Genomic DNA, 27653 nt, shown 5'->3' on the forward strand with positions numbered 1-27653 from the left:
TCACCACCAGATACATCCGTATCTATCCTAAAACATGGCACGGTGCTATTACTTTACGGGTGGAATTCTATGGATGTTACTAAGACATGTCTTAGATCTATCCAACATTAATTTGGTTACTCATCTTTAGAAGACACAATATTTCACCATCTGAATGCTTTCTGATCAAGAGAATATGAACTAAGAGAAGGAATCCTACCTATATAGCCTTGTAACCATCATGTGCACAGTTTGATGCTATTTTTAGCTTGGAGATATTTTGAGCGAAGAGCCTGATTGGTTGATTTCTTGAGGGTAGGCGGCTTCCAGTCTTCATGTCTATCTTGACTAAAAGAAAATTTCTTGTTTTTTTTTTGCCGTTCCGGTATCCTAAAAAATCGTGCGTTCTGATTGGCTGCGCTCGCGGTCCGGTATCCTTTGCCGCTAAACAACAAAACAAAACGAATACAAAAACAAGTAAAAATTACGGGGAAAAAATAAATAAGTTATTTATAGTCTCTCCTCCCTTTTAGGAGTATTATACGTGCACACGCTACCTGGAGCACCTTTTAGATAAAGTCCGTGAAGGGCAACTTTGACAGGTCCTATAATATCCAATTTACAAAGAATAGAATCGGCAAATTATAATCAATTGCACTTAATTAAGGATATTTTTCAACTGTTTATTAATTCATTGTTTGGTTTTATTTCCATATCCATGCCATGATAAATAAAAGTTACCATTGTCAAACCTTCTGGCGTTGTTTCTCTTATTTATCTAAACTGTACTGTTCGACAAAATTTTAATTAGAAATAACTCATTGCAGCAGGTAGTCAGCGGGTATTACAGGCTCGATGTATAGTCTTCCTGTCGTACTAAAGCACTTTCTTTTGTGGCGCTTAGGGTTTATTAAAAATACCCTGTTAGAAATACACTCTCCCCCTGTACTCGTGCAACTGAATATTTTGTCCGGTTTCAAGTTTCAACCGAAAAGTTTACGATGCAACAACAGTTTCAATTTCTTAAGCAAATTGACTTCTTTATCTTGATATGGACAAAGAGGTTCTATGAGTTTTTTAAAAAAATCCGATTTATTCTAGTTTTCTATGTGTTGTTGCTGTTTTGTACCCCGTTATACGACCATGATTCTTATACCCCATGCACACCAAGGCTTAAACATGTTTTAAAGTGGTTTAACTAAACAGGTTCGGAAAACTATCTACCAACACTGCACAATATTTGGTGAAATAATGCATGTAAACTGTCCTTTGTCTTGCTCTGACAATATTTTAGAAAGTTTCATTATATTGTAGGTTTCTAGTTTCTCAAATTTTTCCTAATGAAAACATATACCCCATTCACACCGAAACGTGTTTAGTTAAACTCCAAGTTTTCCGATACAAAATTTCGATTTTTGAAAATAATTTTTTTAAATGATTTTTGAACTTATTTCCTTCAAACTTCACAGGTTTACTAATTTTTAATGCTTTTTCCAGCTATGGTGATTATTTTTTTGTCCTGTGACTTTTGGAATTGCGTGATAAAAACTTAAACATATCATTCCGTTTTAATAGCCAGAGCATACTTTACTCGGGAATATTGGATTAATTGTTATTTGCCTATTGAAACCCATGCATTATTAACGACACCTCTCATAGTTAATTGCCAAGTACATTAATTATTCGGCCGGGCTTCATTTGGTATACCGTTCGACTCAACGAAACATGAACACCATGTTGTCAGAAAAGAGTCGAAATTTCACTATTTTTGGGTCATTCTTTGTGGTTTTCTTGGTTAATCATCTTGTCTCAGGTAAGTTATCAACAACTTGGTCAATGCTACTCAATGGTTTTGTTACTTTCACTGCAGTGAGTTGTACGTAATAGAGAGTTTTAGATTTAGGTTCACGGCAAACGTGAAACGTCAGTTGACCAGTAAAAAATTCTTTTAAATTACTGAAAAAGAATCGCAAAAAAAGTCCAAGTAGTAGAAAAACAAAAGAGTATTTGCGCTTGGTGAAAAGGTTTGTAAAAGGTAAAGTAAAATACAGGAAAACTATGAAAACATGGTCACGTTTGCCGTTTGCGGGGAGAAAAAAAAGTCAATCTAAAACTCTCTAATAAACGTCTTTTCACCTTACTTTTTCGTGGCAAGTGACAGCGAAAAATAAATAAATTACTCGTCGTTGCAATTGTTTTACGAGTGAGAGTAACTAGCACTTATTCGCCAATGACTAGCAAAGTACTTGTTATCCACATCCTAATATCGAATTGCATGGAATTTTGAAGTTCATTTTTCCGGAAAAAGGAAAACCGGTGAACCTGGAGAAAAACACTCGGAGCACAGGAAAGAACCAAAAATTAAACAACTCAATTCTACTCCTGTATATGAGATGGTGAGTCCCGGGATTTCAACCCACGACCACATCATCACAAAAACCATAAAGTTAACAATTTTATAAAAATACCCAAATTTCCAGCTATAAATGTGTGCGTTTTAGGGATATATAGGATTGGATATTGTTTGCCCAAAATAACTCTAAAACATTTATTAATTCTCATTTCGGCGTGCTTTGTTTTTTTGCGGCTTTTCATTTAAGAAAATGTTAATGTGAAGTCCGTTGTAAACACCATGATGAACTAAAACACACATTGGGATGCCGACAAGATTAAGCATTCTTAATGAAAATTTTTTAATTATAGATATATTTTTGGCGTTTATTTCGAAACTAGGTGAAATAAATTTCTTAAATTCATGTGTATGCGTGCTTCATTTTATTTGTTTTTCATTTTTTTTTAAATATGCAAAAACATTTACATTTATTAGTATTCTTCGCTTTTCACATTGCTCATCTGTATACACCTAATTCAAAATACGTTGTCATCGTCAAAGGCAATAGACGATAGGTCATTCCGACATGGAAATGGTTTCGTTTAATACAAAGAACATCACGAAGGTCCATATTCTTGACGAGAAGAAGAAGAGGAAACACAAGTCATTCCAGCTATTCTTGGATCTTGGAATGACATATATCCTATTGCTTTTCGCCTATCGCCTATTGCCTATTGCCTTTGGCGATGACAACGAATTAGGTGTATAGAAGACCATTAATATTTAAACATCGTAATATGAATATCGTTGATATGAATATATTTATTTCATTTTCTTCCTTTCCCTCTTCTGTCCTTCCTTCCTAACTTGCTTACTTTTCTTTTCTTTATTCATTTTTTAAAATAAACTTCTTTTTACCCTTATGGTTAAAGGTAACAGCTGCGAGGATACTGGCTTCCATCCTGAGAAGAAGGGCAAGTACCTCAAACATCACGTCATTGATGCCATGACAACCGAAACTGCGTCCTTGTGTCGCATCATGTGTTATCTACAAGAGTCTTGCAAGTCATACAACTATCAACCAAGCAATGGGTCCTGTGAGCTTAGTGACTCAGATGAAACCGAACATGATCTTGTTAATTCTCCTGGCCATATCTACGTTAAAAGAAAGGTAAAACTAATATTTCAGAAATAAATGTTTTCGCCACTTGATAAGGGTTTATTGTGAAAAATTAACAGAGAAAAAGTTATTTCTTTGCCTCTAAATTGTAATCGTTATATGAATCTCTTAATTAGTTTTGGCTTGTTACTTGGCAGAACCCTTGTGAAAAGAATCCATGTAGTGATAACGAAGTATGCAAGCCGAATTATAAAGAAGAAAGTTGGAGCTGTTCTTGCCGACCTGGTCACGAAGGTCCAAATTGTAGTAAAGGTTCGCATCAATTATCTTATGTTTACAGCTATTTCAAGAGTCAAGTTAAGTAAAGATTTTTTTGCATGTCTTGCGGCATGCTCACGACATTTCTTTTATGAATTATATTAATATGTATAACAATATATATCAGTAAAGAAAAAATATACCGGAAAAACGTGCAGACAAAGTTTAGGAAAACTTCATATTGCTATGTCAGGGGCGGCGGAACCGGGGAGCCCGGGGGGGGCACGTCCCCCTCCCCCAAATATTGGTCCTTAGTCATTGTTTTACGGCACATACGTCTGCAATCAAACAAAACATTGTCATTATCACATAGCGTTAAATATAATCTTCAGTGCCCCTCCCCAAATATTTTTGCAGTGCCCCCCCGCGCAAAGATTTTTAGCTTCCGCCGCCCCTGTATGTCCATTCCCTGATGGACCACCTTCACCAACTTTTTTAAAAATTGCTTCATACATATCAAGTGGGAGTTTTGATGACCATATTATTTGACGGTCACTTGCTTTATGCATTAATACCTCAACTCAACTTTTTTTCCACAGTTTTTGTCAATTGTTCAGAGCTGTTCTCAGCTGGCAATACTAAAGATGGAATCTATCGAATCGATCCTGATGGACAAGGCTCTTTCCAAGTCTACTGTGACATGACGACCGATGGCGGTGGGTGGACTGTGTTCCAAAGGAATCGAAATGACTCCCTCACGTCTTTCAAACGTCAATGGCAGGAATATAAGACCGGTTTCGGTAACATGACTGGCGAGTTTTGGTTGGGCCTCGACAAGATTTACCGACTGACCAAAACGCAAGTTGCATCATTACGTATTGATCTGGAGGACTGGGTTGGGACCAAGAAACATGCTGTGTATTCATCGTTCTCTATCGCTGATGAGAGTGATTTTTACCGCCTGAATGTCAATGGATACTCTGGTACTGCTGGAGACTCTATTACAACTGCTGAGGAAAATTCAGGCTGGATTAACAATAAGAGCAATTTTAGTACACCTGACAAGGATAACGATGATAGGACGGATGGGAATTGTGCAGAGATTGGTGGTTGGTGGTATCGATGGTGCAGTATTTCAGATCTTAACGGACAAATAACCTGGTGGACCTTTTCTAAAACCTTAAATAACACCGAAATGAAACTCAAATAAATTAATCATTCCGTTGCTTTATTCATTGCTGGATAATTTGTTGGTTTGTGTGGTTTGAATTTCATTGTAAAGCAAAGGCCTTTAGTCTGAGGAATCCGCTATTATTTAGCAATTATTCGCCGAAGGCGAAGTGAATATCGGGTAATAGAGAGTTAAGATTCTCTTTTACGGCAAACGCGAAACGTCAGTTGACCATTAGAAAATTCTTTAAAATTAGTGAAAAGGAATCGCAAAAATCTCTAAGTAGTAGATAAACAAAAGAATATTTGTCTTTGTCGAGAAGGTTTGCAAAAGGTAAAGTGAAATGTAGGGAAACGATGAAAACGTGGTCACGTTTGCCGTTTGCGGGAAGGAAAAACGGGAATCTTAATCTGCCTAATATTTACTGAGACGCTACTTCGAGCGGCGAGGTAAATATTCCCCGATATTCACTGAGCCTGAGGCGAATAATTGGTTTAGCATATACCAACTTGTGTACAGAGTAACTTATTTGTATATAATGCAATAATTCAATAAAAAACAAACAAACAGAAACTTGCAGTTTGCGTGACAAATTCACGCAAAACTTTTAGCAAAACTTTTAGCAAAACTTTAAAGTGTATATCAGGTCTAGAATTTTTTTACGGTTTTGGCATCTCTAGATGATATAAATAAATATTCCAAAAAAAACTTTTCGATTTCGAATTTTTTTCACCTCGAAATCAGCCTTCAAAGTTAGATTTCTGGCGACGCCCAGTCGTGTTGGCCGTGTTTTAGGAGACTGGTAACTAGTGACGTAAATTCGAGAACCGAGAAAAGCGATTGTCAAGGATACGAGTAGACAAAGTATTGTAAACATTGACTCGTTAGTGACTTTCATTCCTTCAAAAAACATAAATTTCAATATATAATTTCACAAGATGGCTACGAACTATTACGGGAGTGATTGCAGCTCTGAAAGCGAGATTTCAAGTATATATTCAGAGGAAGAGGATGGAGAAATAGAGGACGAATGCCATCAACATGCTGAAACACACGAGTCAGATGATAGCTACCCCAGGTCTGAATCTCACGAATTGGTAGGACCATATTCTTCAGAACCACTTGCTGATGCGGAATGGCTCAGTGAATATAACGAAGAAATTTCAAAGATCGAGAAGAGAAATGAAAAGCTTCAAGAAAGATTTGATGGCGTCACGCCGAATAGCGCTTGGTACGTAACTATCAAGATCTAGCTACAAGCTCACTCTTTTTGCAAAATATTTAGTTTCGTTTTGATTTTTTTACTAACTCGCAAATCTAAACGTTTCCTCTTTTAGGTGTAGATGCGGTCATTGCAAGAAAGACTTACTTCAAAAACCTCAAGAGTGTAATTGCTGTCACGAAATAGAGGGTTGTCTCGAGTCACTGAAGTCTTCCGAAGTGCTCGAAGAATTGGAAGTACCTCCCATTTGTGTGACCTTACATCCAGGGTTTGAGCCTGTTTGTTTAAATCGCTGGTCCCTACGTTCATCATGTGCCAAATACCGCACTATCGACGGATATAAGTATAGACAAACTGGCAGTGAAGAAGAGTGAGTAAATCCTTTTTTTTCCTTCTAAGCTTAGTTTTAATTACATGGGCCCAGAACAAGTAAGATAACTATGACTAATGTTTTCTTCCTTATTTTCTTATATCTTTTACTGTTCACGTGCTTTACAAGTCATACCATGCCGTTTTAAAGTATTACTTATTTCCATGATAATGATGTAAATAGCAATTGTAACTGACAGTTGTTTATTTCAAGAATATATTCTTGTTTGTTTTATAAGTTTATATACTAACAAATTATCATTTCATATTTTAGGCTTCTCCGTGCAACAGCTTACAGGGAATTCACCCAATTGGTTCATGGTTATCAAGGAGGAGGATCCAAGAGAATCCCACTGCCTGCTTGTGCATACCACTCGATAAGAAAACAGTTTCCTAGCACCGATTTTTGTGGATACGAAGATAACGAGTGATACATATTATATTATAAACAGAACATTGCATTAGAGTGATTTTACTTGAAGCATGAAAAAAATTGCACTACATAGTAGTAGATATTCACTGTTTTCTTTTGTTTTACTTCGACTCTCCTCACTAATTATACAACTTTGTATCATGGGTCTAATAGAAATGACTCAAATTGCCTTTATGAGGGTTGTTTTGTATTTGTCACTTTGTATTGCACTTACAACTATAATAAAAAATTATAAAATAATTAATTGTAAAAAGTATTACAAAATGATACATTTCTACATATTAATATAAGAGTGAAGTCACTAAACCAGTGAAATGGATAGTAGACTAATACACCTTAGCACTGAGACTCTAATGCCATTGTTTTCTTTTGTGTCTATTTGACTATTACACCTTAACAAGTAATTTCTATTTCACGGGTTTAGTAACTTCACTCTAAAAGCAAGAGAGTATTAACTGCTTTTCTGGTTTTTAGGGCAGTCTTTCACATTCTTGTGTCCTTTCATGGGATTCTTGCAATGAGTGCAATGAGGGATTGATTTCTCTATCCTGCCTTCTCCAATCTTCTTTGTTTTCTTCATTTCGGCAGCTTTGGCTTCTTGTTCAAGTACCTGTGATACTGATAAAAGTAATGCACAAATTAGCATGAAGTGAATAGTTGATGACAAAATTGTTAGTTTATATTATACTTCTATTATGTTATGACTGTTAGATTATTCAACATATTAGAAATAAACCTTCATGACTTAGACACAACAGTCTAATTATGAAGAAAGATCTATAGTGAAAGCACTGAATAAGGACTTGGTGATATTTGAACACTGAAACAGAGTGCAGTCAGTATAACCAGTGAAATAGTACAAAATCTAAATAGTAGTAATAATTAGCACAAATTCATTTGTTTTCTTTTGTTTGGTAAGCACTATTCAGTGCTATTCAGCTAAGCAAATTTCACAGGTATGATGATGGCACTCTTCAAACTTAGAAACATCAATGGGAAATAACATCCTACTCACATGGTGTTGTGGGTGGTACATTGTCTACAACCATACTCTTTCTTTTTTCCTTTTTTTCCAAAGCCACAGTTTTACTTTCTTTTACCAGCATCGTGTTCATTGATGGTGGGGTCATTTCTTTTAATTCTTTCTGTGCCTCTCTTAACATGTCTTCTTTCTGCAATGCTTCGAGAAAAGTGATGTATATCTCTTCCACATACCCTATTGATAAAAGATAAACAATAACATGTATACAAGTATTTTTTGACTTTTTGTTAAATCAGATGTGCCGAAATAGCAATTCTTACCATAATCTGGTTTTATTCTCACATCTCTTACAGTAGCCTCCCCATTTTTAAACTTCGGATAAATAAATCTCACTTGGTCTGATCCATCTGGCTTCTTTTTTGTCTCTCTAATGATATTGTAGTTGAAGTGGCTTACAGCAAGTATTTGTCTTGGAAGGAAAGAAAACAAAGAGAATGATTATAACAAATTATTCTTCTTATTATTCAAATATCTTAGTTTGATTTCATTTGTTTCTTTATTTTGCATATTGCAATTCAAGTTTTTGCAAGAATGCAAATATTTAGTCATGCATTTATGTCTTATTTCTTGATAGCTTTTATATGAGAATAATACTATGATTATAATATTAGAAAAATATATATAGCAAAAATACATATTGATACAAGTTATACACAGTACTAGATACCTGCAATACATTCCAGGGAAAGAGAATGCAATCATTTTGGGACAAAACTGATTTAGTAGCGAGTGAAATCCCTCGAGGCAACTTGTTTGCGATAAAGGAGAAGCCTGTTTAATGCCAGCAACAATTCCTTTTTTGCTCAATGCTTTGTCCAGTTTCTCATATGCCACAGAATCTAATAAAGAAAAATAACATAATTATAACAGTCAAATAGGTGCTAGATACTAGGAGTCAACTTTTCTGGGCTAGAAAAATTCAATTTTATGCACCAGGTTTGGGATTTGCAAATAAGAAGTGGGAATTGGAGTTGCTCAAAAACATAACTAATTTGAGAGCATGGGATTTGGCCAGGAAATGGAATTTGGATCACTCTTCCAAAACCGTGTGAACAAAACAGTGGTGACAAATTTTGAAATTATCAACATAAAAATAGAGAAAGAGTACCAGGGATAAGCCATTTCCTAGGTGTTATGTCATCGGCATGTGAGCACTTATTGAACAGAGAGTCAGGTAGATCTTTATGCCTATTAAGAATGTGGCTTTTGAAGGAGTTGAATTTTGACCAGATGATTCTTCCGGTTCCACAGACAGTTGATGTCGCACTCCAATGGAGATGGTTTAAGCAAGGCTGAATCCAGTCCTTGATTAATTCACATCCTTTTTCTCTTGCAACTTTGTTCAGAGCCTTCTTGACAGCTGCAAATTAAATGCAACATATTACTATTATTATCATAATATACATATGCCATTAGAATAAATGTACTCATAAACAATCATTCTGACTCCAAAGGTGACATGAAAACAGGTATAGTTGACCAAGAGATATTCAAAGATAACTGTAGTAAATATTTACTAATATTTGCTTTGCCTTCATTAAATAAGTGGTGTAGAGGTTTAAAATATGTCACACCAATAATTAATAAAATATGATATTAATAATAATACCACTAGATATTCATACATTTCTTTAGGTGCCAAAGATCAAAATAGTGAGTAATATTTGGCAGCTTTTCTCGCATGTGTTTGGCAATGGAGAGATGTCTGTCAGATACGAAGGTGCCAATTGTAAGGCCAATTTGAAGAAGGAAGTTGATGCTCCTATTGAAACCAACGTACTCCATCGCCGTACTGCTACCAGTTTCATTTCTCTAAAAGGAACAATGACACAATGCAAAGATTAGCATTAATTATCTTATAGAGTCAAATAAGAATGTGTGTACAGAACATAATGAATGTAAAGTCAACAAAGTGCTTTTTTACAAGTTTAATTCTCACTACCTGTTTTGGCAGTAAGGACAGATATAGTAGAATCATAACATCCAATGATGATAACATACCTGTACGAGGGAAAAATGAATAATGTTCGGCAAATTACAAAGGAAGATTGAGTATACTCCAAATTTGGCGCTGTGCCCCATGCTGTCATGCCTGGCATCTCCAGATAGTGTTAGGGGCTCTGGCAGTGACTTTACTTCACTTAGCATTACTTTTTGGTACTTTTTCCAAAACAGCAGGATGGAAGGAAACAGCTTTTCCTAAAATTCAAAAAATAAATTTACATGGAAAATAATTCTCCTACTTCTCAGGTACAGAGCCCTTGTTTGCATTACTCAACTAAATTCAACTATGATAGATCATTTTTATAAATAAAGCATTTTGTAAACATTGCGTACCCCTTGATGTTTAAAGAAAGTAGTAAGTGTGATGCAGGCAACTCCCATGTGCTGAAATAGCCTGAAAACCTTGCTTGCAGAAGCACCTGCAGTTAGGACAGCAAAGCACAGGAGAATATTACCAGCTGGGATCTTAGTGCCTGTCATGTTGGGTTGGCTTCTCCAAGTATTTTCCTTCTTTGGGCATCTGGGGTTTTGGCATGTAGTAGTGATATTGACCATAGTCCCTACTTCTCGGTATGTCACAACAGGGTTTTCAGTCTTGCAGGAGTGGCAGAAGGAGAACAACAATAACAGCTTGGACAAGAAGACAATGTACTTAGGCTCAGTTCTAGTGCTATAGTTGCTTGAATTGAATCTGTAAGACAAAACAACAGCAAAACAAATTATTTTTTGTCAAGATTTAAACTATAAAGATCAAATTTATTCCATACCTCTTTCCTGTCATATGCTCTTCATCCTCCGTTTCAGTTTCTGTCTCTGTATCTGTGTAGGGGTGATAGTCAACGTCATCAGGGATACTCTCAGGCTCTTCCTCTGTAATGTCATAGTCAACTGTGTCCTCATCATCTTCCTCCACTTCCATATTTACATACTCATCGTCTTGTTCCAAATTCTCTCCGATCCTTTCTCCAAGACCTTCTTCATGGTCGTTCAGCTGTGTTAAATTACACTGAATACCACAGGACGATTTTGGAGTGGGTTCCTTTGCCAGAGAATCGATCTTGTTTTTTAAATCGATGCATTTATTATGTAGCAATCGTTTTTCTTCTTTGAGCTTTTTGCAAGCCAAGCAATCTGGAGTCTGGGTGCTGAAATCCCGCGCTGAAGAACAATCCTCGGCACTGATTACTGTATCAGGCTCCTCTGCATTGTCTACAGGTAACCTGTCTTCATTCTCAAGCTCTCTAACAGGTCCCATGGCTTCTCTGGACTCACCAGTACTAGCAGCGATCATGTCTCTAAGAATCTATATAGTAAACAAACGATAGTGCTACAGTTGGGGCATATAGTCCAATATGTGTGACATTTTTTTATTATCAATCGACGACTTACCTTTCGGCGATTTCTTTGAGAATTGTTGGCTTCAGCTGAACTAGTCGATGGAACTGGGTAAAGTTTTGGGTATGACACAATTCCGGTCTCATCCCTTACTAAGTGTGCCAGCTTTCTGTCGTCTTCTCCGAAAGAGTAACGCTGACTGTAGTCCTCTGGAGAAAAGTGCTCCGAGCATATTGCCGAAGTCGCCGTAGGCGTCCATTTTGCTCGTCTTTTCAACACAAAATCGACCCATCTTTTCCTTCTAGCCTTTGCTATTGGTCGGTCATCATTAAAATAAGGGATCGTATGAAGTTTTATGCCTTTCTTCGTTATATATGAACATCCCTCCAACCACGCACCTACTAGGCATATTTACAATACTTCGAAAGGCCGATCTAAACTGTGTCACCGAATTTACGTCACAGAAAAACTAGTGCCAGTCCATTAGCGTCTCCCAAAACACGGCCAACACGACTGGGCGTCGCCAGAAATCTAACTTTGAAGGCTGATTTCGAGGTGAAAAAAATTCGAAATCGAAAATTTTTTTTTGGAATATTTATCTATATCATCTAGAGATGACAAAACCGTAAAAAATTCTAGACCTGATATACACTTTAAGCAAAACTTTTAGGCTATACTTCGTTGCCTTTTTAGTATTGATAGGAATGGCATTTACTTTCAATTTCCTGCAAAACGATTGCCGGCAGATGCCATTTCGTTGCCGACTCAATATTCCGAGATTCAAAGGTGGATATCGTACAATATTCACCTCCAATTAACCAATGAGCGCGCGCGTTCTTAGGAAGTACACAAGTTGGTATATGCTAATACATGATACTTTGCAGCTTTGGGGGGTAAACAGGCTAGGCGTAAAACCGCTTATTTAGAAGATAAGATGTAAACTTCGTTTTTGACATTAAAAGTATGAAATAACACAATACGAAAACAGAATTTTGGATTTCCTTTTAAACACTTTTTCATGAGTCAATGACAGAGCAGAAAAACGACAAGGCTGCTACTTTCGCTATTTTTCTCTTTATCTCTCATTCATGCTAAAAAAAAGCGTTTAGTTTTTCATTCGTGTCTCTTGTGCTTTAAATTTTTCACAAAATTTTGCTAACCTCGAGCAATTCTACTTCGAGGTATTAGCGAAAATGTTAGTTTTTGTGCTGATCAAAATATCATCTCTCCCAACGTTCAGGGCGTTATATCTCAAATACGCATTCCTTAAGTTTCCCCAAATTTTGGTATTTTGTTAATCAGCCCCAAAAGAGCCTGTTTATGAAATGTAAAGCTTGTTAACGCATAAACGTCGAAAGTAGAACCCGTTTTTCTGCCCTGTCTGAGTCAATATGTTTTTAACACCTATGTTCTGAAAACTAAGACTACAGCGCTTTTGCTACAAAAAAAGAACGCAAAAAAGTCGAAAGAAAAACGGTTTCTAGTGCGTGCTGGCTCCGTGTGAGCGATTCGTAATTTGTTAATGTAATTTTTTGGTATATTCTTTTATTTACCACGGCTCTCGACCAATCAGAAAGCGAGAAAATTAACATTTGTGGTCATTCAGTTTTTGACAGTTTTTTGACCAGTTTAATACCCTCCAAAAAGCAAAGTAAGTCGACTTCTCTTGTCTCCTGAGAGCGGTCAAGATACACAAAGGGCGCCGGCGAACTTTGCGAAAGCCTACAAAGCATTATGATGTTTCAGGTCCCGGTTGTTCGAAGGTTGGATAGCGCTATCTGGCGGATATTTATTGAATAATAACATCGACTTATCCACTGGATAAGGATTTGTCCGTTGGATAGCGCTATTAATCCACCCTTCGCCGGGGATTTGAAATTGGCGTAGACGGAAGATTAGCTCCGAGAGCGTAATTTATGCTCTCTTGCTGTCACTTGATTATCAATTTACACATATGATGTTTCAGGTCCCAGTTGTACGAAGGATTGGATAGCGCTATCTGGCGGATATCTATTGAATAATAGCATCGACCTATCCACTGGATAAGGATTTATCCGCTGGATAGCGCTATTAATCCACCCTTCGTACAATAAAACCGGCCCCAGATGTTTATCTAAAAGTGAACATGTACCTGTAGTGTATATATCATTTATGCACTTTCTTAGAGATATCTCAACTGTAACTACTTTAATTAACTGATAATATCAATAATAACAATAAAAACATTAAAACGTTGATGAAATCTTAATGGCATCACTATTATTAGAGAATAGGACGTCAAAAGTCAAACTGAAATGTGGTCAATGTCCTCGGGCTACTTGCGTATTCCTACGGTGAGTTTTAAATAAATATCCGATTTCAAATGGGATGATGCTTATATAAACGTCTAATTCAAGTTTCTCTCATAGTAATCGTTCCAAGAGAGTTTCTTATAAGGCATTTACTGAACCAGTAGTTTCCATGAAGGAGAATCAGGAAGCCAGACGCGTCTTCATTCCATGGTTCGCTCTGTTTATCTCTCTGGCCTGTATTGCTTGTCTGGTTCATGTTCAGTGGACGCTTTACACGCATCGCGAACAGATTGGCTTTCTTATGAAACAAAACGAGGAACTGAGGGATTTAAAGCAACAGCTACTTGAACAGAACAAGCAAACTAAAGGTAAAACTAAACAATCCAAGTATGTACAACAAATAAGTATGACTGTTATTTGTCACCTAAATCCTTTCATCGAAACACTGTAAGAAACGTTATAATCGTTCTACTTTAACTGGAGCACTTTATTAACGCAATGAAATATTGTGTTAGTTTTCCTTGATCAATAAAGCAAAGCTTGTTCACTTTCTGTTGAATAGAAATTCCAAGTAAATATTGGACGTCATAGTAGACCTTATCTTGACCTTATCTGAGACATTCTTAAGTATATAATTTTTTGTGCTTAGAGACACCTGCTGGGGAAACAAAAGTTGTGTTAAATCTCCTTTAGCTGACCATACAGTTAGTGATGTACTGATTCCAAGGCTTATAGTAATATGTAATATAAGTGATATGTTATTTTTTTAATTTCAAGATGCACACTACAGAGTTAAGCGGTCGTACCACGTACAAGGAAGCCCTGGTGTGGCTGTAAATTTCTCATCTGAGATATCAAAACAAATAAAGGAATATTTGAGAAACAAAGGCTGTTTGAATACGCAAATGATGTGCCTTAGAGGTCCAAGAGGAAAGAAAGGTCAACCAGGCATAATAGGGCCCCGCGGGAAAAGAGGCCCAAGAGGGCAAAGGGGACCCATGGGACCCATGGGACCTGCAGGACCACCAGGACCTCCATGTCGGCAGTGCCGTTTTCCATCCAAACGCAAGGGCCCATTGGGAAAATTGGTCCCAAGTACTTCGCCTAAACCATCAATACAAATTAATGCTGGCAGCAATCTTGGTCCTGGAATGGCAGGCTCTAATAGTATCTTAATTATCCCCAAGTCTGCTTCCATCAACCATGGCGGCATGGCCATTTTTTATTGTCTAGCAAGAGGATTTCCAAATTCGCGTGTTTCATGGCAAAAAGTAGGTTCAATTTTGCCATTTGGTCGTCATACTGTCGATGAAAACGGAGGCCTCCTTCTCAGAATGGTCAAGAAAAGTGATGAAGGCACCTACAAATGTACAGCAACAAGTATCCATGGTATAACTAAAGTCGCTTATGCTAGACTTTATGTGCAAGGTAATGAAAATTGCATTTGTCCACGATTCTTTTTCTTTAAATCTTACACCAACTTCAAAGTAACCAAATACCTTTTTAGAGGTTTATGTATTTTTTTTCAATGTCAGTTTGTCGTCGTTTGCCATACATGATAAAGATCTCTGGTTGAGCCTTTATTCTTAAAGTTTCATTTAAAGTCATTGGAAACAAAATAGAGATCACTTTTTGTATATTTGAAGGGAACGTGGCTAAAAATAAGGTGAAGAGGGTTTTCCAGACATTGCAACAAGTTTCATATTGTTCTGACACTGACAATCCGTCATCTTATTTTTGCAAATTATATTCTAAAGTTTATTTATTGTACTTTTTAGATAAAATCAAAATAGTGAAAAAGCCATCTTCGATTATCACCGAAGAAGGCTCTGACGCTACTTTCAATTGTGAAGCCAGTGGAGATCCAACCCCAAATATCACGTGGTCTAGCTGTCTTAGTTCTCTTCCAGCAGATCGTTACAAAGTCTCTCTAATGATAACGCGAGAAAAACATGTTGGTTCGTCTCCCATAAAACTGTTATCAAGTTCTTTGACATTGAGGAATGTGTCTGTCAAGGATAGCGGGACATTCATTTGTAAAGCTACTAACAGGTTAAATACAGAGAAAGCGATGGGTCAGTTAATGGTTCTACCTGCACTCTCCTTCTCCGTGGTACCGCCAGAAAACGTTGAAGTAGAGGAAGGAAAAGATGTGTGGGTACATTGCAATGCTGCTAATGCAGTCGGACTCAGCTGGATTCAGCCACAGGGCAATACCAATACTATTATTTATAGTAATGGAAGTCTTGGATTAACGAAGGTAACCATAAGGAATCAAGGCACGTACACTTGCAGAGCCAGAAATGCTTACAGGGAAATTACTGCTCGGAGTCATTTGAAAGTGAAACTAAGTATGAAAAATATTTTTGTCTTTTATTCATAATTATAAGTACTTATATATTTTAATGCTCAATAAACTAGCAACAGACCTATAAACCAAGGGAGTCGACAGCCACTATAGTGATGGCTATCTATGCACATTTCATATCTTGAAGTTAGATTGAAAAAATGCTGTCTTCCGTGAATTCCAATTCCGTTTTATCATATCACGGTGCGATTAACTATGAACAATTTTTTCTCACAGGGTTTCTTGTAATAATAATAATAATAATAATAATAATAATAATAATAATAATAATAATGATAATAATAATAATAATGATGATGATGATGATGATGATAACAACAATTAACAACAATAATAATAGTAAAAACTCTCAAAGTACAAAGATCTAGAAATAGAAATTGAAAAAACGTGATAATAATAATTATTATTATTGATAATAATAATAACAAAACAAAAACAAAAAAAAAGTAAAAAACCTCAAAGTACAAAGATCTAGAAATAGAAATTTAAAAAAAAATGTGATAGTAATAATAATAATAATAATAATAATGATAATAATAATAATAATGATGATGATGATGATGATGATAACAACAATTAACAACAATAATAATAGTAAAAACTCTCAAAGTACAAAGATCTAGAAATAGAAATTGAAAAAACGTGATAATAATAATTATTATTATTGATAATAATAATAACAAAACAAAAACAAAAAAAAAGTAAAAAACCTCAAAGTACAAAGATCTAGAAATAGAAATTAAAAAAAAAAAGTGATAGTAATAATAATAATAATAATAATAATGATAATAATAATAATAACAATAATAACAACAACAACAATAATAATAATAGTAAAAAACCTCAAAGTACAAAGATCTAGAAATAGAAATTTAAAAAATGTGATAGTAACAATAATAATAATAATAATAATAACAATAACAACAACAACAACAATAATAATAATAGTAAAAAGTTACAAAGTACAAAGATCTATAAAAATAGAAATTTAAAAAATGTGGGGTATGGAAACAAAAACCATACCTGTTGTCATTGGAGCACTGGGGTTAATTCACAAAGGACTAGAACATTATGCCAACCATTTAAAAGGAGACACCTCTATCACAGAAGTACAGAAGGACGATCTCCTCGGAACTGCACACATCATTAGAAAAACTCTTATGATTACTTGATTTTTTAAAAATCATACCCCCCGTATTGGAAATGTATTCTTGTTTTCCCAAGGCCCATGGATTGGACTCTGTAAACTAAGAATGTGCGTTGTAAGCAAAATTGAAGCAAATTGTAAATAAAGGTAATAATAATAATAATAATAATAATAATAATAATAATAATGATAATAATAATAATAATAATAGTAATAATTTCCAAGTTTAACATTTCATATCTTCAGTTCAGTGGTTAAAAAATGCCTTGTTATTTTCTATGAATTACGTTTCCATTTTCAGTCATATGCGGTGCAATTAACTTTGAATTATTGTCTCTCACAGGATTTCTCATTTCCACCATACTGAGTTTGCCAGGGAATGAAAAATACTTAAAAGCTTTGTCAAGGTTGTTGTCTCCAGTGCTTAAGAATCCAAGTACGAGTCGTTGGGTGAGGTGCTGGCACGCTGCAACAGATGGTTGGGATGTAACAAAGACATTCCACCCACAATGTGACGGAAAGGGTCCCGCAGTGACTATTGTTCGTGTTGGTAGCTACGTGTTTGGGGGATATACTGAAATGTCTTGGCACAGTAAGTAGAAAACTTTGACATGCAATCGTCCTTAATGTGATAAAGCTCCGGAACTGGGTCATAACTGAGCAAAAGCAGCCCATGTAAAATCATACAGATCTAATTACGACGACAATGAATATGATAAACCGGTGTTAATAATGATGACGAACAGATGACGTTGAATGAAGTGACCAGATGACGAAGACGATGATATTTGATGATGATGAGAATGGTAATAATAATGAATATGAAGAAATGATGCTAATTAGGCTAACGAAATAACGGATTATGATAATCTTGATGATGACGACGATAAAGTAAAGATAATGATGGTGTTCTGAATAATGGTGATGACATGATTATAATGCGGATGATTTGATGATGCTGATGATGCTGTTGATGGTGGTGGTGGTCAGGATGAGATGATGATAATAGTGTTCATGTAATGATGATGATGATGGTGATGATGATGAGCAGATGGTTGTTTAATTGGGTATCTCATTTACCGTTTTTAGGCAATGGCCATTATTTTTCATCGACGAAGTCTTTTTTGTTCTCACTCTTCAACGTCAAAGGATTTAATCCCATCAAACTGCCCCTTACAGGAAATAATAACAAATATGCAGTATACTGGGGTAAAGGGTACGGTCCTACCTTTGGAAATGGACATGACCTCTACATATCAAATCATGCATCTAGCAACACTGGCTCCTACACAACATTGATCACCTACAAGCTTCCCCCCGGATGCTCTTATAACAAAAAATGTATCTTCTTTACCGGTTCTTCATCTTTTACTCCCAGCGACATTGAAGTCTTTTATGAGATAAGCTAAGCACGTTTTATGAAGTAACAAAGCCATTAGTTCCCGTAGAAACTACCGGTGTCCAGACTTGTCTCTTATTAATGGTTATGCAGAGAGAAAAAAAAAGAAAACTAAAGCTAAAAAAGTGTGGATAGTTGTAGTCATCCGTTAGGCTCTATGGGTTGCATGAAGACATTTTTCTTTTGTTTGCCAATATCTTAAAAAAAAACCATATATATTCCATAACACTAGCATAGCATTAATATAACAGATGCATGACATTTATAAACTGTGTTCATCGGACAACGTGCAACAGAATTTAAAAGCCTGTTGTAAATGGGACTCTAATATCTTTTTGTAAACTTTGGCCTTATGTAGACTTCATTTCAAATGTAAGTTAATATGGCATGTGTGCTACTGATATTTTTGTCTATCTTTAGTTACAAGGTCGATTTCTTGTTTATCCACCGTCGCATATCGAAAAAGGATAATTATATTGTTGAATTGGATTAAGAAAGCCTTTTAGTCTGTTACTCTGTATCTGTCCCGTCAAAAACCTCTCGGAAAGAGCAGTACGTAAGCATTAAATGAACGTACGATAGGGAAAATTCTTCGAGAACAGTATTGTAAGAAGAGTGGTTGATAATGAAGAAAGAAAAAGGGAGTAAAACGTCCTTTCTTCCTTGGGTTAACCTGGTCATTTCCTTGGCTTGTGTTGGTTGTCTGATTCATGTTCAGTGGTCGCTACACTCTCACCGCGAGCAGATTGGACATCTCCTTAACAAGAAGTGCATGGATGAGAGAATTAACGAACTGGAAAAAGATCCTCTAGGAAAAGGTATTTTAAAACGAGAATCGCAATAAGGATACAAAGACTTATACCATTCATCTTGCTTTTAGTATAGTTTTGAAGTGTAAAACGACATGCTTTATAATTTAGAAATGGAATTCGATTAGAGAGATTGCAACAACAGTCCTGTATGTTATGTTCTGAAATCCACTAGCTGGAAAGTAAAACAATAAACCAGTTACTTTAACAAGAGAATGTTTATGAATTTTAAAAGAAGAAAACGTACTCTTATTGTCACTCGCATAAAGATTAAGAGTTACTGCAAAGAGTCTGTTTATTAGTCTATTAGCTCCACGATTCACCGCGGCAAGTAAATACCTGTTGGATGTCATATTATTTGGCTTTTTTTAACAGATGTTCATCTTCGCTCCAAACGATCAGATTACACCGAAGGTCTCTCTAGCGTGCTTTCAAACTACACATCAAAAAGCCACTACGTGATCCGGGAAGAAATTACAAGACAAATACGACAAATCATCAAGACACAAATATGTGTCAAAAACCAGAAGATGTGTCTCCGAGGTCCCACGGGCAGAAGGGGCAGAAGTGGCAGAAGGGGCCCCAGAGGACCTAGAGGATCTAAAGGACCAAGGGGACTGATGGGACCAAAAGGTCCCGTAGGTAAACATGGACCTCCCGGTTCCCCGTGTAAAAGTTGCAATATTACGATAGATAATCTGCCAGATCTGAGAGGTCCTCAAGGCCCACCCGGTCCAACAGGACCCAGGGGACAGAAAGGAGAACCAGGAATCGCGGTTTCTGCTGCCAGTATTTCCATTCCTCCGAGATCGGTCACTGTCAACAAAAGCGACATTGTGTCTTTCTACTGCGCTGCAAAGGGCTATCCAGCACCCAAAGTTACCTGGCAAAAAGTCAATTCCTCATTACCAGACGGTCGATATGAGCGTGATAAAAATGGAGGTCTTTTGATACGAAATATTACGAAAAGTGACGAAGGAATTTACAAATGCACGGCAACAAATATTTTCCCAGGAGAAGCAGTGGCATTTGCTTCTCTCGTTGTTCAAGGTAAACATTGAAATTTTTAATTTTAGCCCGAGTCTTTGTTGCCCATCGTTACCGGTACATACTGTGCGTTAATGTTCAAATCTTAATTATCTTAGATGAAACTAAAATAGACAAGAAACCTTCACCTGTTATCACGGAAGAAGGTCACACAGCGACATTTACGTGCACTGCAAGTGGAAGTCCAACACCAAAGATCACGTGGTCAAAGGTATTTAACGCACTTCCTGCCGGTAGATATAAAGTATCACAAACAAGAGGCATAAAAACGGAAAAAATAAATGGGGTAATCTTGAAGACCAAATTGTTGTCGAGTAACCTGACATTGATGAACCTGTCAACCACAGATAGTGGAACATACATTTGCGAGGCAAACAATAAATTGAACAACAAGAAAGTTATAGGACAATTAACGGTTTTGCGCGCCCTTTCATTCAGGGTTTTACCGCCATCAAGAATTGAGGCCAGAGAATGGGATAGAGTTTTGATTCGTTGTGAAGCAGGAAATGCGATAGGACTGAGTTGGAAAATCAATCTGAAATCTGTAAATGTCTTTGAACATAAGAATGGAAGTCTTGAATTCAAAGAGACAACTTCACAGGATCAAGGGAAGTACACGTGCATTGCATGGAACGCTTACAGGAAGATATCAGCAGTAGTGGAACTAGTAGTTAGACCCCAAGGTGAGACAAAGTTATGTACCTTTCCGGTTATCTAAGATTAGATAAAATTGAGATTCAAATTCCAGCATGATCTTCCAATGTGCTTTGTTATTTACAGCATGTATAAGGGAGAGACCGTTAGGAATGGAAAGCAGAGCAATACCAGATTCCTCAATAACTGCTTCATCTAAGTATAGTGAAAACGATGCTGGACATGACGCCAGATTGAATAATAGCCCCAAACATTGGGCACCATCTTCTGATCGTGTCGGTGAATGGCTGCAGGTAGACTTTGGCAGGTTGACACTCGTAACCAAAGTCGCTACACAAGGAAGACCATTTTTAAAAGCATGTTACGTGACAAGCTACTCGTTATCGTATCGTCGAGAGAATGAAAGCTGGAAAATATACATGCATGCATCACACGGAAAAGTAAGTCACACTCGCTAACTCACCAAAATTATGGTGGTGAATACAGGCAGAATAAGGCCAAGGGCGTAGACAGGGGGGGGGGGGGCGAGGGGGCCATGGACCCCCTTCGTGATAACAAAATGGTGGCTTTTGAGAAATTATACGGTAATTTTCATTTGCTTTACTAAGTTTTGGAAAATTAAAACGTGAATCGCAATGCCGGCTCTTTTTTATTCCGTGTCGGCGTTTGGGGGGCCCAATTTCGACCCCCCATTTTCAAAATCCTGGATACGTCCCCGAAGGGGCGGGGAATTTCAGAAAGACGGATTTTATTGTATTTCTGAGCAATCTATTCCTTGTCTTTGCATCAAGTCGTTTTCATACTACTATTATTTTGTTATTATGTTGTTTCCAGACACTTCCTGGTAACACCAATTATCAAGGTACCGTCACTAACACCCTGAATCCAAAGATCAGCACAAGATATATTCGCATTTATCCAAAAACATGGCAGCTTGCCATTACCATACGAATGGAATTCTATGGGTGTAGACGAATACTTAACTTCATATATAATGACTAACAATGTCTGATATAAACTTCGTTATTGTTGTGTGATTCTTACATTAGGTTTAAGAATATGTGTCTCTTCTAAGAGAAACATGACACGGCAAGGCCAGCAGTAAAATCTATGTTAGGTTGAACTTATTAAAGTTTGAAGTAAATATCTGATTTCGAATGCGTTTATGCCTGTAGAGACGTCGGAATGTTCGCTTGCTTCTTGAACTCTAAAGATTGTGAATGTGCGTTTCTTCGCGGAAGTCTTTCGGAAGTTTGTGAACATCAAGCTAAGGCTAACATATAAAAGCAAAGGGACACGAGAAAACTTTATAATCGAATTTAAAATCCAGTATTTGCCATGAAGGAGAACCATGAAGCCAGACGCGTCTTCATTCCATGGTTCGCTCTGTTTATCTCTCTTGCCTCTGTTGCTTGTCTGGTTCATGTTCAGTGGACGCTTTACACGCATCGCGAACAGATTGGCTTTCTCATGAAACAAAACGAGGAACTAAGGGACTTGAAACAACAGCTTTTTGAATGGAACAAGCAAGCTGAAGGTAAGACTAAACAATCCAAGTATGTACAACAAATACGTATGACTGTTATTTTGTCACCTAAATCCTTTCATCGAAACACTGTAAGAAACGTTATAATCGTTCTACTTTAACTGGAGCACTTTATTAACGCAATGAAATATTGTGTTAGTTTTCCTTGATCAATAAAGCAAAGCTTGTTCACTTTCTGTTGAATAGAAATTCCAAGTAAATATTGGACGTCATAGTAGACCTTATCTTGACCTTCCAGCATTGGAGACATTCTTAAGTATATAATTTTTTTTGTGCTTAGAGACACTTGCTGGGGAAACAAAAGTTGTGTCAAATCTCCTTTAGCTGACCATACAGTTAGTGATGTACTGATTCCAAGGCTTATAGTAATATGGAATATAAGTGTGATATGTTATTTTTCTAATTTCAAGATGCACACTACAGAGTTAAGCGGTCGTACCACGTACAAGGAAGCCCTGGTGTGGCTGTAAATTTCTCATCTGAGATATCAAAACAAATAAAGGAATATTTGAGAAACAAAGGCTGTTTGAATACGCAAATGATGTGCCTTAGAGGTCCAAGAGGAAAGAAAGGTCAACCAGGCATAATAGGGCCCCGCGGGAAAAGAGGCCCAAGAGGGCAAAGGGGACCCATGGGACCTATGGGACCTGCAGGACCACCAGGACCTCCATGTCGGCAGTGCCGTTTTCCATCCAAACGCAAGGGCCCATTGGAAAAATTGGTCCCAACTACTTCGCCTAAACCATCAATACAAATTAATGCTGGCAGCAATCTTGGTCCTGGAATGGCAGGCTCTAATAGTATCTTAATTATCCCCAAGTCTGCTTCCATCAACCATGGCGGCATGGCCACTTTTTATTGTCTAGCAAGAGGATTTCTCAATTCACGTGTTTCATGGCAAAAAGTAGGTTCAATTTTGCCATTTGATCGTCATACTGTCGATGAAAACGGAGGCCTGCTTCTCAGAATGGTCAAGAAAAGTGATGAAGGCACCTACAAATGTACAGCAACAAGTATCCATGGGACAATTAAAGTCGCTTATGCTAGACTTTATGTAGAAGGTAATGAAAATTGTATTTTTTTCACAAATCATTTTCTTTAAACCTTACACCAACTTCAAAGATACCAAATACCTTTTTAGAGGTTGATGTCAGTTTGTCGTCGTTTGCCATACATGATAAAGATCTCTGGTTGAGCCTTCTTAAAGTTTCATTTTAAGTCATTGGAAACAAAATAGGAACCACTTTTTGTATATTTGAAGGAACCGTGGCTAAAAATAAAGTGAAGAGGGTTTTCCAGACATTGCAACAAGTTTCATATTGACATTGACAACACGTCATCGTATTTTTGCAAATTATATTCTAATGTTTGTTTATTATAATTTTTAGATAAAACCAAAATAGTGAAAAAGCCATCTTCGATTATCACCGAAGAAGGCTCTGAAGCCGCTTTCAAGTGCGAAGCAAGTGGAGATCCAACCCCAAATATCACGTGGTCTAGCTGTCTTAGTTCTCTTCCAGCTGATCGTTACAAAGTCTCTCTAGTGATAACGCAAGAAAAACGTGTTGGTTCGTCTCCTATAAAACTGTTATCAAGTTCTTTGACATTGAGGAATGTGTCTGTCAAGGATAGCGGGACATTCATTTGTAAGGCTACTAATAGGTTAAATACAGAGAATGCGATGGGTCAGTTAACGGTTCTACCTGCACTCTCCTTCTCCGTGGTACCACCAGAAAACGTTGAAGTAGAGGAAGGAAAAGATGTGTGGGTACATTGCAATGCTGCTAATGCAGTAGGACTCAGCTGGATTCAGCCACAGAGCAACACCAATGCTATTATTTACAGTAATGGAAGTCTTGGATTAACGAAGGTAACCATCAGGGATCAAGGCACGTACACTTGCACAGCCAGAAATGCTTACAGGGAGATCACTGCTCGGAGTCATTTGAAAGTGAAGCTAAGTATGAAAAATATTTTTCTCGTTTATTCACAATTGTTAGTACTTTTTTAATGCTCAATAAACTAGCGACAAACCTAGCATCAAGAGAATCGATAGCCATTATAGTGTCCTGTTGATAAATTGCAAGTTTATTTCATATCTTGAATTTTGGTTGAAAAAAACCCTTGCTGTCTGCGCTTGCCATGAATTCCCGGATTCCATTTTGTCAAACGCGGTGCGATTATTAACGTTGGACGATTATCTCTCACAGGGTTTCTTGTTTCCACGATATTGCGTCTGCCAGGTAATGAAAAATACTTGAGAGCTCTTTCAGGATTCTTGTCTCCAGTGCTTCAGAATCCAAGTACGAGTCGTTGGTTGAGGTGCTGGCACGCTGCAACAGATGGTTGGGATGTAACGACCACATTCCACCCACAATGTGACGGAAAGGGACCCACAGTAACTATTGTTCGTGTGGGGAAATACGTGTTTGGGGGATATACTGAAATGTCTTGGCACAGTAAGCGATATTATCCTAGTTAATAGAGGGGAAGTAATCATAATTAAGAAATGATACACATTGTTTGTAGGAGAGTCTGACATGCAATCTTCCTGAATACTGATGAAAAGCTCCAGCTAGAGCTGAACAGAAACAGCATGTTTACAATTATACGCATTCATTTCGGTAATTACGACCAATATTAATATAATAAGATCTGGTGATGAACAGAAAATGGTGATGAATGTGAGAAGATGAGGATAATAGTAATGATGAGGACGATGATAGTGATGGCAATGATGTTGATGATGCTGGTAGTTTTGCATGGAGGTGATGCATGGTGGTGAATAGATGATGATGACGATGATGAGGATCATGATGATGATGATCAGATGGTTTTTGAATTGGTAATTTCTCATCTGTTTGCAGAGAGTGGTGGATATGTTTATCGACGAAGTCTTTTTTATTCTCGCTCTTCAACATCAAAGGATTTTATCCCATCACACTGCCCCTTACAGGAAATCATAACCAATATGCATTATATTGGGGTCAAGGTTTCGGCCCTTCCTTTGGAGGAGGACATGACGTCTACATATCAAATTATGCATCCAGCAACACCGAATCGTACACCAAATCTTACTCGTACAAACTTTCCCCCGGATGTTATTTCAACAAAGCATGTTTTTTCTTTGCCGGTTCTTCATCTTTTTCTCCCAGCGACGTCGAGGTCTTCTATGAGTTGAGCTAAACACGATTTATGAAGAGTCAAAGTCATAAGCTCTTAACTAAACCCTCGCATGTGTTCCTGTAGAAACTACCAGAAACTGCTGATTTGTCTCTTGATTCTACAAACATTTTTGAATAATGTTTATGCAGAAAAAAAGAGAAGAAAGCAAACAAATAAAAAATAATAATATATGATAATAAATAACATGATTAATAAAACTTGTGTTTCACGCTGTGGAGAGCCAACACGGAAGAAATTCTGAAGCGTTTCTGAACTGTTTTAACATTTTAAAAAGGGTTTACAAAACTGCCAGTCACTTGGCAGTTGTATTTGCATCTATTATATTTCGCTTTGGTCAACTTTATAGCGTATACAATGTTTCAAATATATTAGACAGTTCAAGTTATGATGGTTTAGGATAAAAGTGAACATGTTTTGTAGTAGGGCTCAGTTCGGTTGATGGTGATGAAGGTGATCAGATGACCACGATGATGGTGATAAGGATGATAATGATGAAGACCACATTATGGTGATGATGGTGATGAGATGACGTTGATAAGATGTCTATGACAATAATGATAATTTTATGACGATGATGATAAACAAATGATGATTGTCATGATGAAGATTAAGATGATGAAGATGATGATAATGATGGTGATTTGATGATGACTGATTTTGTTGGTTGATAATCATGGTGGCGATGGTTGTGGTGGAGGTACGTGGATGAGATGATTATAATGATTAGATGATGGTAGTGATGGTGATCAGATAATGCTGATGATATTATGATGATGATGATGATGATGATGATTATAGTTTTATTGGTGGAGATGAGGTGATGTCTGATGACGGAGATCAGATGACGGTGAGGAGGTGATGACGATAATGGTGATCATATAGCGATGAAGAAGAAGATGATGATGAACAGATGGCAATCTAATTTTGATCTCATTTATCTGTTTTCAGGTAGTGACCAGTATTTTTCATCAACGAGGTCGTTTTTGTTCTCGCTTTTCAACATCAAAGGATTTAATCCCATCAAACTGCCCCTTACAGGAAATCATAACCAATATGCATTATACTGGGGCAAAGAGTACGGTCCTACTTTTGGAGCAGGGCATACCCTCTACATATCAAATCATGCATCTAGCAACACTAACTCGTACACAACATTCCACACGTACAAGCTTCCCCCCGGATGCTCTTTCAACAAAAAATGTAGCTTCTTTGCCGGTTCTTCATCTTTTACCCCCAGCGACATTGAAGTCTTTTATGAGATAAGCTAAGAACGATTTACGAAGTGACAAATTCATAAAGATCTTAATATTGTTGGTGATCCTGCAGAAAGTTCCGGTGTGCAGATTGGTCTCTTGATCGTCTACGAACAGCTTTTCGTTCATGGTTATGCAAAGAAAATAAAGAAAAGATAGCAAACAAAATGTGGGTAGTTGTAATCATCCGCTAGGTTATAAGGGTTGCATGAAGACATTTTTCTTTTGCTTGCCAATATCTTAAAAAAAACAACATATATATATTCCATATAGCATGGCTTTAATATAACAGATGTACGACTTTCATAAACTACGTTCATCGGACAATAGAATTAAAAATAGAATTAAAAAGCCTCTTATAAACTGGACTTCATTTCGAATAAGTTAATATGGCATGTGTGCTATTGATATTTTTCTCTATTTTTAGTTACAAGTTCAATTTCTTATTTATGCGCCTTTGCATGTCGAAACATGATAGTATATTGTTGAGTCTTTAGTCTGTTGCTCTGTATCTGTCCCGTCAAAAACCGGAAAGAGCGGTACGTAAGCATCAAATAAACATACGATAGGGAAAATTCTTTGAGTACAGTATTGTAAGAAAATTGGTTGACGGTGAAGAAAGAAAAAGGGAGTACAACGTCCTTTCTTCCTTTGTTTAACCTGGTCATTTCTTTGGCTTGTGTTGGTT

General features: G+C 36.9%; 4 protein-coding genes across 6 annotated transcripts; 3 read left to right on the top strand and 1 right to left on the bottom strand.

Moving 5' to 3' along the window:
• Window positions 1–1677: 1677 nt before the first annotated feature.
• Window positions 1678–5433, top strand: LOC116305117 (fibrinogen-like protein A). The gene is made up of 4 exons (XM_031714952.2): window positions 1678–1792; window positions 3244–3482; window positions 3629–3743; window positions 4289–5433. Exons 1-4 carry the CDS (start codon window positions 1705–1707, stop codon window positions 4897–4899), a joined length of 1053 nt encoding a protein of 350 aa, XP_031570812.1. The 5' UTR covers window positions 1678–1704; the 3' UTR covers window positions 4900–5433.
• A 307-nt stretch (window positions 5434–5740) lies between these two features.
• On the top strand, window positions 5741–7124 carry LOC148911869 (uncharacterized). The gene is made up of 3 exons (XM_089028677.1): window positions 5741–6091; window positions 6198–6452; window positions 6726–7124. Exons 1-3 carry the CDS (start codon window positions 5799–5801, stop codon window positions 6880–6882), a joined length of 705 nt encoding a protein of 234 aa, XP_088884803.1. The 5' UTR covers window positions 5741–5798; the 3' UTR covers window positions 6883–7124.
• Window positions 6958–11652, bottom strand: LOC148911870 (uncharacterized). Of its 3 annotated transcripts, XM_089028669.1 has the most exons (10): window positions 11320–11650; window positions 10698–11233; window positions 10264–10621; window positions 9928–10125; window positions 9552–9738; window positions 9035–9286; window positions 8594–8765; window positions 8187–8335; window positions 7900–8100; window positions 6958–7502 (listed from the first exon to the last, which is right to left on the bottom strand). In XM_089028669.1, the coding sequence occupies exons 2-10, from the start codon at window positions 11219–11221 to the stop codon at window positions 7336–7338; spliced, it is 2208 nt and encodes a 735-aa protein (XP_088884795.1). In that variant the 5' UTR covers window positions 11222–11233; window positions 11320–11650; the 3' UTR covers window positions 6958–7335. The 3 variants fall into 3 exon arrangements, with proteins under 3 accessions (XP_088884795.1, XP_088884796.1, XP_088884797.1); XM_089028670.1 differs by lacking the exon at window positions 7900–8100 and having other exon boundaries at window positions 11320–11651; XM_089028671.1 differs by lacking the exon at window positions 6958–7502 and having other exon boundaries at window positions 7960–8100; window positions 8260–8335; window positions 11320–11652.
• Window positions 11653–13620: 1968 nt separating this feature from the next.
• Window positions 13621–27540, top strand: LOC116295409 (uncharacterized). The gene is made up of 15 exons (XM_089028776.1): window positions 13621–13924; window positions 14334–14984; window positions 15335–15907; window positions 17415–17663; window positions 18161–18477; window positions 19081–19288; window positions 19655–20329; window positions 20425–21009; window positions 21107–21420; window positions 21815–21980; window positions 22311–22517; window positions 22937–23587; window positions 23915–24487; window positions 24737–24985; window positions 26661–27540. Exons 1-15 carry the CDS (start codon window positions 13726–13728, stop codon window positions 26978–26980), a joined length of 5937 nt encoding a protein of 1978 aa, XP_088884902.1. The 5' UTR covers window positions 13621–13725; the 3' UTR covers window positions 26981–27540.
• Window positions 27541–27653: the final 113 nt, after the last annotated feature.

Source organism: Actinia tenebrosa, unplaced genomic scaffold (assembly GCF_029948245.1).
Source record: "Actinia tenebrosa isolate PJP-AT-01 unplaced genomic scaffold, QUT_ActTen_1.0 PGA_scaffold13__45_contigs__length_12533684, whole genome shotgun sequence".
Taxonomy (NCBI): domain Eukaryota; kingdom Metazoa; phylum Cnidaria; class Anthozoa; order Actiniaria; family Actiniidae; genus Actinia; species Actinia tenebrosa.

Bases quoted from the DNA above. Each gene is read 5' to 3' on its own strand.
- LOC116305117 (XM_031714952.2), top strand. From the start codon at position 1,705: ATGAACACCATGTTGTCAGAAAAGAGTCGAAATTTCACTATTTTTGGG. The intron at 1,793-3,243 runs GTAAGTTATCAA...TTATGGTTAAAG, and splicing joins GGTTAATCATCTTGTCTCAG to GTAACAGCTGCGAGGATACT. The intron at 3,483-3,628 runs GTAAAACTAATA...GTTACTTGGCAG, and splicing joins ATATCTACGTTAAAAGAAAG to AACCCTTGTGAAAAGAATCC.
- LOC148911869 (XM_089028677.1), top strand. From the start codon at position 5,799: ATGGCTACGAACTATTACGGGAGTGATTGCAGCTCTGAAAGCGAGATT. The intron at 6,092-6,197 runs GTACGTAACTAT...TTCCTCTTTTAG, and splicing joins GTCACGCCGAATAGCGCTTG to GTGTAGATGCGGTCATTGCA. The intron at 6,453-6,725 runs GTGAGTAAATCC...TTCATATTTTAG, and splicing joins CAAACTGGCAGTGAAGAAGA to GCTTCTCCGTGCAACAGCTT.
- LOC148911870 (XM_089028669.1), bottom strand. From the start codon at position 11,221: ATGATCGCTGCTAGTACTGGTGAGTCCAGAGAAGCCATGGGACCTGTT. The intron at 8,766-9,034 runs GTACTCTTTCTC...TTTCTTTATTAG, and splicing joins TAGGAAATGGCTTATCCCTG to ATTCTGTGGCATATGAGAAA. The intron at 8,336-8,593 runs GTATCTAGTACT...TTTCCTTCCAAG, and splicing joins TTCCCTGGAATGTATTGCAG to ACAAATACTTGCTGTAAGCC.
- LOC116295409 (XM_089028776.1), top strand. From the start codon at position 13,726: ATGAAGGAGAATCAGGAAGCCAGACGCGTCTTCATTCCATGGTTCGCT. The intron at 13,925-14,333 runs GTAAAACTAAAC...TTTAATTTCAAG, and splicing joins ACAGAACAAGCAAACTAAAG to ATGCACACTACAGAGTTAAG. The intron at 20,330-20,424 runs GTAAACATTGAA...TAATTATCTTAG, and splicing joins TGCTTCTCTCGTTGTTCAAG to ATGAAACTAAAATAGACAAG.